This window comes from Pempheris klunzingeri, chromosome 18, assembly GCF_042242105.1.
Source record: "Pempheris klunzingeri isolate RE-2024b chromosome 18, fPemKlu1.hap1, whole genome shotgun sequence".
Taxonomy (NCBI): Eukaryota; Metazoa; Chordata; class Actinopteri; order Acropomatiformes; family Pempheridae; genus Pempheris; species Pempheris klunzingeri.
In genome coordinates, this window is record NC_092029.1 from 6,848,268 (window position 1) to 6,860,948 (window position 12,681).

Sequence of the window (12,681 nt, forward strand, 5' to 3'; positions counted from 1 at the left end):
GCTTGAAGTCATGCCTTTCTGTGTGCGACTGCAGAGCAGTTTTACTGTCTTCCCTCATCTGTTGGTGCCACTCAAACATTAATACAGTGGATCACATTGAAAGCCCACATACAATGCTTGTAATGCTGAGAGCTGCTAATTAGTATTCGTTATTCTCGAACACAAGACCAATTGTGGGTTATTTGCCATCCAGTATTTGTCATCAAGATATTTATAGGACCGTCAAACTCCTATTCTGGAGGTGTTTTAGGCCAGTGGCCGGTAATCTCACAAACATAATGCATCTGCTGTCACCTTCTCTCTCAAACATCCAAGTTCTACTCATGTGTTTAACCAAAAATAACCCCCTGCAGAGGATCTTGTTGTTTGGTAAATGGTGTAATATGTAGTTATTCTCCTTCTCTGGAGAGGATATTTTTGGATGAGCCCCTGGAGGGCCAGGTACAGTAGCCATGCTCAGTGAATTCAGCATCTCTCTGTGCCTACAGGGAAGAGGAAGGAGATATTGTCTTTGTTTACGTAGCATGGGTTATGTTCTTGAAACCTCCATGATCCTTTGCACTTGGCCGTGAGTTTTCTTTCACTAATTCTTTCTCTATTGGCTTGTCTCTTTCTGAATCTGTCTTTCTCTCCTCTGTTTGTGTCTCAGATTTGTGAGCAGCCATGACAAAGTCCTACGAGTTCAACTGGCAGAAGCACCTGCCTGAGTTCATGCAGGAAGGCACCTCCTTTGACCGGTTTGATGAGGTAAATATGATGCATTTCTTGTGTCCTTATACTTTTATTTCTGTAATTATTCTGCATTGTAGAATCCTAATAACAACTCCTAATGGAAAAATAAGCAGCCACTTAACCTGTTCACTCCAGATTCATGATACATTACAGTATATCATGATATTTTCGAATTAGCTGAAAATTAAAGTTTAATATCCTTAATGAGCATATGAAGGCTGAGCCTGTGTGGCAAACTGTATGAGTTTGTCGTTAACCTTGTTGATAACAACATAGGTTATTTGCTCTGTCCTATTATCATCCCTCACCCTTAATGACCGTTCCTGGGTCTGTCATTAGTGTACACACACACACACACACACACACACACACACACGTACCAGAAGCATCTCTTTTATAACCTAATTCGTCATTGTTGTAGTCAGAGCTCTAGCTGTAGGCAGGCCACATTGATCAGCCTCATTAAGAAGTGTCAGCAGGGCGGCTGCTTGTCTGCAAGACGTTCACTGACGTCTTAAGCCCTCAAGATTGCAGTGCCTCTAGGTGATCTCAATGAGTGATGGCATTCTTCCACAGACCAGTAATAATTTTCTTTACTGGTACTGGAAAATGTGGAAAAATAGAGCTCTGGTGAGCAAGAAGTGTATAAATCCTGAGATTTCAACAGAGATCCTTAAGTGCTCATAGTGCCACCATTTAAATCTTTAAAATCAGTATCACTATGTTAATAGTGTTAAATGTATGTACACATTTATATACCACAATGTAGTTGTAGACTACAAAAGACAAAACTCTAAAATGAAATAATGGACACCATTAGATAAAAACTGAGCTAAAATGTAAATAAATCACTGAAAAGCTGTTTGGGAAAAAAATTAAAAACCAAAGTTTTATTATTGCTCAATTATAGCCACAAGCAAATGTATTACCTGTTTATCCAATACCAATATAATTAAAGATGTAGACAAATATTTACCCATTCACCAACCATCAGTGTCACCAAATATCCATTTTCCAATGTGTCTATCTGGATCTATGACCCCGGTTATATCTTCCTGTCTTTTTGCCCACGTTTCCTCTGACTAACTTAATCAGGACACATAGCTAGGACATTTGCCGAGCAAAGGCAAAGTGTGTCACACAAGCGCGCGCACATACGCATGCATACACGCACCCTTGCACACATCAGGAAATCCCCTCAGTCCTCTCCGTTTATGTGGGCATCAGTGGGGGGAGGAGGATCCCTCTTAGGCAGAGAAGAAAACTTGAAAGAGCGGAGGAAAAAGCATCATCAAATCCACAGCCATGTCAAAGTGAGCCATGAAACTGGGCCGGCATGCTTCTGAAGAAAGTCCTCAGTGTGTTGCTGCTGTGAATATGAGCCAGGCTTAGGCAGGACGTGGCTAGAACTGGCCTGAATGGTAATAAGGTCAACCTGTGCCAGTCACCTGAAAAGTTAAAATGAATTATGTCAGCTGGGACATACCACTACTCTGTTACCGCTGCATTTTTTCACTAATGAATGATTATATCGTAACAATACTAATTACTGATATTATCCTTTCTTTTATCTGACGAGTACATAATTATTTCTTGTATGATTGTCAAACACGGGAATCTCTGTAGGAAAAAATGAGTGGAGGTACACTGTGTTTATGAGTAGAAAGTGAGTGAATAGTTCTGTTGCCTGGCAAATACAAAGCCTGCAGGAGACATCTGCCTCAATTGAAATGACGTATGCCAAGTCCACCCACAGACATAGACATGCTCTTTATCAGTCCCTCTCATACGGGCACTCATAGACCTGCACACAAACACATGCAGACAAACATGCTAAACAGCATGGATGCTTTCCACAAAATATTCCCCATCGAGTGACAAATGTTAGAGACAGGCAATGTGCAGGTGTGTCACCGTGTAGGTTCCTATATGATGCAATTCAAAGCTTTATATGGGGCTTCTGTCATTATATGAAGTCTCTCAGTGCTACATGAGGTTATTACTGTCCTTTCCAAAATAAGAATATCCAGTATGCAGTATTTGTAGGAGCATTTTTGTGTCCCTGAATGTTTTTGTAAAGATGTCGTTCCTCTCTTTGAATAGAAACAGTGGTACTATTAGTAGTATCTGTCCTTTTCTGTCACTCGTTATCTAACTGCGGTGTATACTTAATGCTTTGCCTCTGTACAGTGCAGTGGAGAAGGCTTTCAGTGCTCTATAGATTTCCAGTAATTCATTTACTTTTTGTCTTGGAGTGAGATATATTTCAGATGAGTTTCCTCTCCTTGACAAGTCCAGAGGCAGGAAGGTCAAAGGTCAATGAGATCCTGTCTGATCAGTTATGCTAACAGCCAAAGGGCTTCCTCTCGGTGTGTGTGTGTGTGTGTGTGTGTGTGTGTTTCATTCAACATTATCTCACTGATTGAAAATCAGTGACTTAAGATATAGCTGATGTTTGGTTTCCATGGGTACTGAACAGCCTCATGTTGACAGACATTTGATGGAGGCAGAGAAAAACAGGTCAGATTTGTGAGACACTGAAAACAAGTAAACGCTTACATCTGCTGCTAATTTGCTTATTCATTCTAATTTCATAACTCCTACTCAGGCAGGATCAGTTCACAATATTGGTTTGGTGATTTAGGCTGAGGGTACATTACCAAAAAATCACCCGCTGCATCCATGAAATAGATGAAATAGACTTTGAAGTTGACTGAGAGGCAGCATGAGCCTATTATACATGCAGCATGTGGGCTTTTGCTCTCTGTGCATTATTATAACTCTCATTGTGAAAACACAACAAACATAAAAAAGAAAACAGCTGAACGGCTGAAATAACAATAAATAAGGAAAATAGATATTGAGAATAATTATTTTAAAGTATATTATAAGCATTTTCGCATCAGGAATAATACCGAATGGTTTAAGTCATTCACTGTTGAACACCAGCCGGTCAGAAGAATGGCATGACATGCACTTCCTGTGTTTTCATCACACAGCCAATGGCTCATGTTGCTTGTAAAATGCTCGAGGGCATGTGTATGGGTAATGTGTGTGTGTCTGTGTGTGTGAATGACTGGGTTTGGAAGTCTGTTATTGCATGTGAGTGTGCGTTTAAGTTACCTAGCTTAACTTACTGTAGACATAGTAACATAAGTCATTAATGTGCAAATACACATTTAGATGCCAAACCAAATAGTCTGGTTTGGGGGTTACTGCTCTTGTGTCAAACATCACTATGATAAAGGGGACAAAAGAAGAGAAACACATGCACACACACACTCTTTCCCAGGTACTTATAACGTACACATGTTGAGTGGGGGCTGGACTACCTTAACCGTCCATCCAAATCCACCCAGAGATGGTTGGACCTTTTTAGCTAATTGTTCTTTTGCGTGTGGAAGGACTGAGTGCTCCCATAAACCTTTTTAACTTTACAAGAACAAGCCGCCTGCTGTGTGCTCATAACAGTCAGGGCTCATTTGGGAACATCTCTTTCATACGGTCGGCTTCACTATGTGCAACTGAAGCCTATGTCAGTCCTAATTCAGATGAAAGAGAGTCAAGCTTTTAACTGCATTTACAGCAGTCTCACGTTTTCCTAAATGGAAATTGGATTGTTCAATTGGTTTTTATGATGGTTTTAGATGACGCAATAAAGCCAAATAACAAGCTAGATCAGTCCAATCTGCAGCAGTGTACCCCTAGAAGCCTCATCTTGAAATACTGAATTAAGTGCGGATGTGTGACACTGTTCCCTGCTGTTAATATTAGAGTTACAGTGACCCAGCAGCTTCCTCCAACTCTAGTTTTTTCTGTCTTCAGTTTCATCCTTCTCAAATATGCGATTTCACTGGGATAAAAACACACACACACACACACTTTTACACATTAATTCGTCAGTGCAATCACAGCCTCTAGCAGCTGATTGAATTGAGTGAAAAATGTTTGGGTAAGATAAGCTGGCTAACGCTGGTAGATTTTCTGCTCCGACACTCCTGTTGAAGTGAATAAGGGTCGCCACACGTTGCACAAGAGCTGATAGATGGAACATTAGAGTATGTGTGTGCAGTTGCATCATAGTAGCTGGGCTAGCACACACTGACACACCAACACACACACATGAATCTCACGCAGGGTCCCCGTGTCTCTAATGCACAGCTCTGTGTTCCAGCCAGATGAGGTTTGCATTTAAGAGTTCATGGCAGTCACATTTATCTCACTTTGTGTTTTCCCTAGCAGTAGGTCTCTTCTCCTCTGCACGGAGCGTGTGTGTGTACATACAGGATATATTTGCACATACATTGTGTGTATGTTTTTGCCTCTGTGTGTGTGTGTGTGTGTGTGTGTGTGTGTGTGTGTGTGTGTGTGTGTGTGTGTGTGTGTGTGTGTGTGTGTGTGTGTGTGTGTGTGTGTGTGTGTGTGTGTGTGTGTGTGTGTGTGTGTGTGTGTGTGTGTGTGTGTGTGTGTGTTAGGCAGGCCCATCTTAGAAAATGAATTACAGCTACATCTGTTTGTCTGGTTGCATAAGCCCTGTGTGTGTGTGTGTGTGTGTGTGTTAAACAGGTTGGCTGTTTAATGTCTTCTCATGTCAAATAAAACCCTGTGATTGATGAAGACTCCTCTCCTATAAAAGTATTTGTTCTCCTCTGCAGGACCCTTACATCTTTGAGCCCAACTGTCAAATGAAGGTGGATGAGTATGGCTTTTTCATCACCTGGAAAAATGAGGGAAAGGTACAACCTCCACCTTGTCATTTTTGTGAATTTTTTTTTGTCTACTAGAGAAAAAAATACTTGATGTTACTACTTAATGTTAGTCTTGGTTAGCCTTTACATAAGAAGTGAATTTAAATAGGAGCACTTGCTCTTATTTAAAGCAGTGGCCCAGGGGGACAAGTAGTTACAGGTGGTGTTTTTACAACGCAAATAGTCCTGTACTTAAAGTGGACAATAAAACAATGTTTCATTCAATGTTTCAGACAAGAAATGTGTGAGCTGTTGGAAAAAAAAAAAACATATCTGACAATCAATACCTCCCAAATGTTTTCAGTACGTGTCTGTATGATATTAAAATCAACCAGGAAAGAATATAGGTAATCCATCGTAGCCAAAGTCTGCTGCTCAACAGCAAGACCTGGAGGACAGACACACAAATAACGTTCCATCCATTCTTTAAACCTGCTCATTGCTTGTGGTGTTTCAGACGCCTGGAGACCCAAGGGGTGTTATATATCTGACTACCTATACTACCTATAACATTTCATCCTTTGTATATTGCTAGGAGAAAGATGTGGAGATGTTTCTCATAATAACTTCTCTTAATAACTGTTGTCAGATGCTGAGAGATTGCGGTGTTGCCGCTGTGTTTTTTTACAAGGCAAAGATAACAAACAAAATGCCCATCTGTTATTTTTTTCTCAATCCCCCCCTGTCTATTTCTTCACCCGTATCACACTCTTCCCTCTACCTCTTTTCCATTATCTTTTCGTGCATCGTTCCTACAGGAAGGCCAGGTTCTGGAGTGTTCGCTCATCAACAGTATTCGCGTTGGTGCCGTCCCAAAGGTGAGACCTCCGGAAAGACAATTTCCTCGCTTCTGTTTCCACAACATTCACGCTTCTCTGCCCACCCAACATTCAGTGTCTTACTCCCACAGTGACACTCCTGGTAAAATCTGGTGAGACTGCCACGGCAGGCACGTTATTCACGCTTTAATTAGCCAAGGCTACAGTGGTGTATTCCATTGATTGACTGACTCATCTGAGACTCTCAGTTCTTTGTGCTGAGCTGCTCTCTCAAATACCAGATTCACCAGGGGAGCCAGCTGAACATAAACAAGAAATATTTAACTCATCAATATTTATACAACCCTAGCTGGGTTTAGCCGCAGGTTGTATCTGAAACTTTTTTTTGGCTTGTGCTTTTGACCCAAAGAGGAATAATGAAAAACTGAGCTTCCAGCCCTATTATGACAGGCTGTCAGAGAACCACTGGGTTAAGGAGTTCACACAATGGGATCAAAAGCCTGAAGGTATAAGATGTTCTGTCTCTGTCAGGATGACTTTTCCTTATTCTGAAATAGTAAACTGATCTTGAAATAGCCAATATGTACCAAGTAGCCACATTTTTCTATATTTTCAGTGCAGCTGGCAACCAATCATTTATTTATTTAGTTGATATGGAGTCAGTTACACACAACTAACAACAAACCATCCTTTATGGTTTCTCTGTATATTGAATATTCAGTCATGCAGTTTACAGTGACACATCATGACACATGATTTGGCATCATGCAGACCCAGATGAATTTTGAAACCTGTTACAGGACCCATGTGGATGCATGCCTCTAATTAGGATGCAAACCTGTCAAACCACTGAAAGTCAAACGCCTGACAGGGGACACTTGTGTGTACTGTGTACATAACCATTCCCTGTTTGTGTATGTATTGTTGACAGCAGGAGGTGGTCTGTTTGCTTGTTCCTCTGTGTGGACGTGTGTATGTACATGTATACGAGCACGTTTACAGATCCTGCAGCCTGATAGCAGCTCCTCCTGTTTGTTCAAAGGCTCTATACTGTTCTGTAAGTAGCAGACTTAGAACAACTGATAGCAGGGCTTCTCCTCAGAGGCTAACATGGTTACACAAGCCCTGAGAGCTGTTTCAGATAATCCAATGAACGAGAAAAGATGAATTGCATTGGGCGACGGCTGGCTGGGGTTTTAAAACGACAGAGCCTGTTGCCTGTTGCTGTTAATTCAATCATATAACAAAAATACATTACTATCTCCCATGGTGACAATGGTGGCACACTGAAATCTGAAAAGATGAGATGGAGGAGTCCTGTTGTGTTTTGATAATGACTGAAGGTTTTCATGAATTTACAGTTTACAGTTATGTCAGGAAAAACTGTGGGGAAGACTCTAGATTATTCTGATGATTGCTACAGGTCTTTAAATATCTGGAATATTATAGCTAATGTTCTTATAAATCATAGGAATATTTCAGCATGTAACAGATTGTTTTAGTTCATTTTGCATTAAATATAAAGGCTTGTAAATGCATATGAATGTCTAAAATACAACTGAGGGTGTGTGTTTTACAGTATTGGTTTCCTTAGTTGTTGTAACATTGGAGGGTATTATTGAAAGATTATTGGATGGAGGGACCTTAAAAAGTGAGAAACAAAAGATTATGATCATGACTTATGTAGTTTCACCATTAGATGTAATCTGGACCCCTCACATCCATAGCTGGTCACATCCAGCCTGACGCACTTATACATTTGTTCTAAAATCAATAGCCACTGAATGGGGTTAACATAATGTGCCAGACATTTTGGACATCAGTACATACCCAAGAATGTCATGTCCTATTGCTTTTATACCTCTGTGCTGTCGATAGCGGTGGAGGGAGGCATTCTATTTTTGAGTTATATTGTTGTTCTGTCCATCCCATTCTCATGAACGTGATATCTCAGGACTGCATCGTTTTGTTTCTTCAAATTTGGCACAAATGTCCACTGGTACTCAGAGATGAACTGAATTGATTGGTGGTCAGAGGTCAAGGTGAGCAGGTCCTCCCACTGGTGGTGGTCTCCTTCCCTCCTTGAAACAGTAATTGTATAGATTTCCTCTGCTGCAGGGTAGAAGATGTGTGTGAAGTATCCACTTTGTGTTCTGTCAGAATCAGCTTTATTGGCCAAGCATGTGAACACATATAAGGAATCTGACCCTTTTGTTTCTCACAATGAACTTCCAGACTAATACACATACAGCAGAACAAGAACAACAACGTTTGACAAATTCAAGTCAAGTCAGTGCTGTTTATATATCCCTGTACCACATATCAGACATTTGCCCCAAGGGGCTTCACAATCTACACAGTAAACAACATCCTCCATTCTTAGACTCTCAACTTGGATGAGAAACACTTCCTCAATACATATATTATGTGAGTCTGGACAGACATGTAAACTGCGACGTGACTGATTGGCGAAGGCGTACAACCACAAGGTTTAGTTCTAGAGTCTTATACAGCTCAATTTTATTTGGCCTCCCAACTGTCATTATGTGTGTTCAGTCAGAATCAGTCTGTTCTTGCTTGCTTTTGTTTTTCTATTATGGTTCTGTGCAAAGGGGGCATTAAATAAAAACACACTAACATTAAAGACAGCAAATCATGTTTTCCTCCAAATGCGAGTTAAGCTTCCAACAGAAGTTTCTATTTAGTGTACAACAAATAATAGCAAAACTTGATTTTGGTTTTTGGCTTTGAATGAAATAAAGCTAAAATACACAAACACTTTTTTAGCTAACTGGCGACTGACCACTTATAATGTTAAGAGGACTTACTAATAGGATGATTTGACTTGTTCCTCCATGATGGATATCCATTGTATTCTCCTTCAGCTGACATGCAGCTTTAAGTCTCCCAAGCGTGATACGTACAGTATATCATACTTTTCAGCTTCCTGAGGCTTTTCCACAACAGCAGTAAACATTTCAACATCCTTTCTCTAAGCTCCTTACCCATTGTGTTTTCTTGTCAGTGACTATTTACAGCAACAATACTGGTGGAGATTAAAATGTCCCCCTAGATTTTTTTTCATTTCCTCTACTAACACTAAATTTCTGAGATTATTTGACAACTGGCCAGCATACACCAGTCATGTCCGAACTATTCCACACCGGTGTATCTGCGTCTCTCTGTCTTCACCTCTTCTCGTCTGTCTACTTATCTCTTACTCTTCTCAGGACCCCAAGATCTTGTCGTCATTTGAGGCCATTGGAAAGACGGAGGCAGACTTGGAGGGCTGCATCATCTGCATCTGCAGCGGCACAGACCTGGTCAACCTCAACTTCATGTTCATGGTGGCAGAGAACCCAGACATAGCAAGGGTAAATACATGCTTGCATTGTAATGTCATAGCTGTGTTTTGGCACTTAAGACCAAAGGTGTGACAATGATACAGGTGACGCACAGACCTTCAGAATAATTAAGTCAATTTTGTGTCTTGTAAATTGGTATTGTATATCTTTATCATTTATATTGGTGTCTTAAGATCATTTATCATGTCCTCAGAGTGAAGGTGCAAAAATACTGCAAAAAACTTATTATTAAGGAATGTTAGTATTCATAATAGATTAATTTACAGGCATGAGCCCTAAGTGCAGTTGAAGCTAACATTTAGTTTTACAGTATGTTAGTATGTAAACTCTGCTTAGCGCCTGGAGTACGGCCCAAATTCATTCAACATTTCCACATCATATAAAGGCAAAAAGAACACAGCAAATATTTCATTCAGAATCAAAGTATATTGCCAGGTGAATGGTTTATATGCCAACTCCTACACGAGGCCTTGACTCACTCATAAATAGACACATTTGGAATGACTCATTTTTCCCTGTCTCACCCCATCTCTGTCTCCCTCAGTCCCTCCTGCACTCCTGATTGTGCTGTTATTTTCTGATCCTTTTTGTCTGCTCTCTCTGTCATCTCGTCCTCTCACCGGCTCTCTCTCTCTTTCTGTTTTTCTTCCGACTCATCGAGGAAAAAGCTCTTTGAGAAAACTGACTTCTGTATTGAGTGACACACTCTACCTTTCTCTTTATCACGTTCTCTCTCTCACTCATCACATCAATTTTATTTTTCTCTGACACCCCCTCACTCGCGCTGTCTCTTTCTGTCTCCCTCTCTCTCTCTTAATCAGCACACATTATTATTGCTGACCCCTGCTGGCAAACCCCCAAACATTGTACATACCCTGTATAGTCCACAATAAACTGCATGTGAGATTAAATTTCAGTTTTCTGCAGCTGAATTGATCAGGATTCGAAGAATGACACTGTGTCAGTGGCCTCATTATAGCAATGCTTTACACTAAGAGAATTAAAGACAATGTGTGTTATTCTTTAAAGGTGAGGTTTGGCGTTATTCTACATTTATATTGTCAACAAATGCCCAAACCAAAAACACCCTTTTCTCCAGGCCTGTTTGTTCCTACTGAAGATGTAAATCTTATAAAAAGGGTCAGAAATGTATAGCTTAGTTTTAAAAAGGACAAGTAATTTTCTAAAACAGCTGGGCACTGCTGTTTTATAAAACAGTACTCATTTGTTGGGGACTATTTTTAGCCGGAGATTAATACACATTTGGCATGCCGGCAAGTATTTACGGCAGCAGGACGGTGTGTGTGTGTGTGTGGGATTGACTCAAAATAAGCAACAGGGCCACGTTCATGATAACAAATGACACCTAGTGCAACAGTGTGGCTCAATGGCATGTTTTTCTTTTATAGTTTTCAGGCACCAACGTAGGCCCATGGCACAGAGGAGTGAGCTTTATCAGGCTTTTGCTGCACAGCCAGTATTATGAGTAGGCTAAATCGTAGGATAAATTCAGTATGGAGAAAACAGTAAAGTGACAAATTGAGTATGGCTCAAGGGCAAAGCAGTTGAATTTAATTGAATGACACAGAGCCAAAGCAAGAAAAAGCACTTTGGCAACATAAAATGAGTGTAAGTTTTCTCAGCCTCAGCATTGTCAGTCCAGAATAAATAACTTTGAACTTACACAGACTTGCACAGGATATGTCGTCCATAATTGTTTCTTCAGTTCTATACAGATTTTTCAAGTGCTGAGAAAAGAAAACGTTATGTCACCATCAGTGACATAACACTACTAGAATGAGAAGAAGTCACAGCACAGTGCTAACCTTGATGAAAATATTTTTATGTAATGTATTTAAAGATGTCACATCTAACAAAAAAAAAATGTCTCCAGAATACAAAATCACAACCAGGTTCAAACCAAACTGAAAATGCATGTTTTGTGGCAGCACAGATCTGTTATTTGGCACCGAAGTGTTACTGTTTATGCATTTCCCATGAGGGGGTGTTTTTGTGGTGATGGGTGTTATAAATGATGTTTGCGCTCCAGAGAGCTCGCTGCCACGGGGCTGCCAATGATATTCATGTAACAGCCTTCAGCAGGGAGGTCTGATGGTTAAAGCGCAAACACACACAAACAAACACACACAGATCCAGGTACACACCCTCGTCCCCCACAGTTTAAAACACATTCATTCCTGCTATTTTTGTCCCCCTCCCTCCCTGTCGCTGACACACAAAAACGCACCAGGACACCAGCACCACCTCCCAGCATGCAGGTGGCCTGAAGTCGTAGACCTCAGGAGATGACAGAGTTATTTACATCAACAGACACACGTTCAAACAAACGCGCACACCGCTCCACAAACGCCACATGCCCAAGCAGACTTCCCCTGCAGCACCCGTTATCTCGTTTAATGTTTTTATAATGATGTCGGTAATAATTTTCTGTGGAAGTGGAGGGGAGATGGAGCACAAAGAGGGACCGTTAGAGTCAAAGACACTCAGAGGGGGTCAGAAATGTTAAGATGATGATCATCAGTGACGCGTTTGTTGATGCAGTTGGCAGTGTGTTCATGTAAAGTTATGAGGCCTTCTCTAACTGTTTGTATACCGTCACTGCGTGTAGCCTTGCAACAGCTCACTGTGTTTATTAATGTGTTTAGCTTTGTGTATGCTCCTGATAGTCCTGTCAAGGCGCTTTGCCCCTCTGTGTGAATTAAGAGGCAATTAATTTGCCACAGTTTATTTCCCCTAAGACACTCACTTTTAAACACGATGCACATTCAGGAGGTGTCCTCTTTCACCGACTAAAGCCCACATGTATATACGCAGCAGTGTGTTGAGGCTACTGAGTACTTGGGCTTGTTTGTTTGCAGAAGTGGATCGAGGGTTTGAGGTCAGTGATTCACAACTTTAAGGCCAACAACGTCTGTCCAATGACCTGCCTCAAGAAACAGTGAGTGCATTTTACAGCACATTCCCATCTTAATGGTTTAAATTCTATGTTCTGAGTTTTATTACTGTTCTATACTGTACGTTTTAATTCTGGTAAGA

The 12,681-nt window shown here is 40.8% G+C and overlaps 1 protein-coding gene across 1 annotated transcript in view; it reads left to right on the forward strand.

The window, feature by feature from the left end:
- Window positions 1-12,681, forward strand: part of LOC139217519 (1-phosphatidylinositol 4,5-bisphosphate phosphodiesterase beta-4-like) — a 62,661-nt gene that overhangs the window by 30,229 nt on the left and 19,751 nt on the right. The window contains exons 4-8 of the mRNA XM_070848844.1: window positions 650-747; window positions 5,388-5,468; window positions 6,239-6,298; window positions 9,490-9,633; window positions 12,504-12,583. Coding sequence (XP_070704945.1) covers window positions 664-747; window positions 5,388-5,468; window positions 6,239-6,298; window positions 9,490-9,633; window positions 12,504-12,583 — 449 coding nt within the window. The 5' untranslated portion in view covers window positions 650-663. The remainder of the gene's footprint in view (window positions 1-649; window positions 748-5,387; window positions 5,469-6,238; window positions 6,299-9,489; window positions 9,634-12,503; window positions 12,584-12,681) is intronic.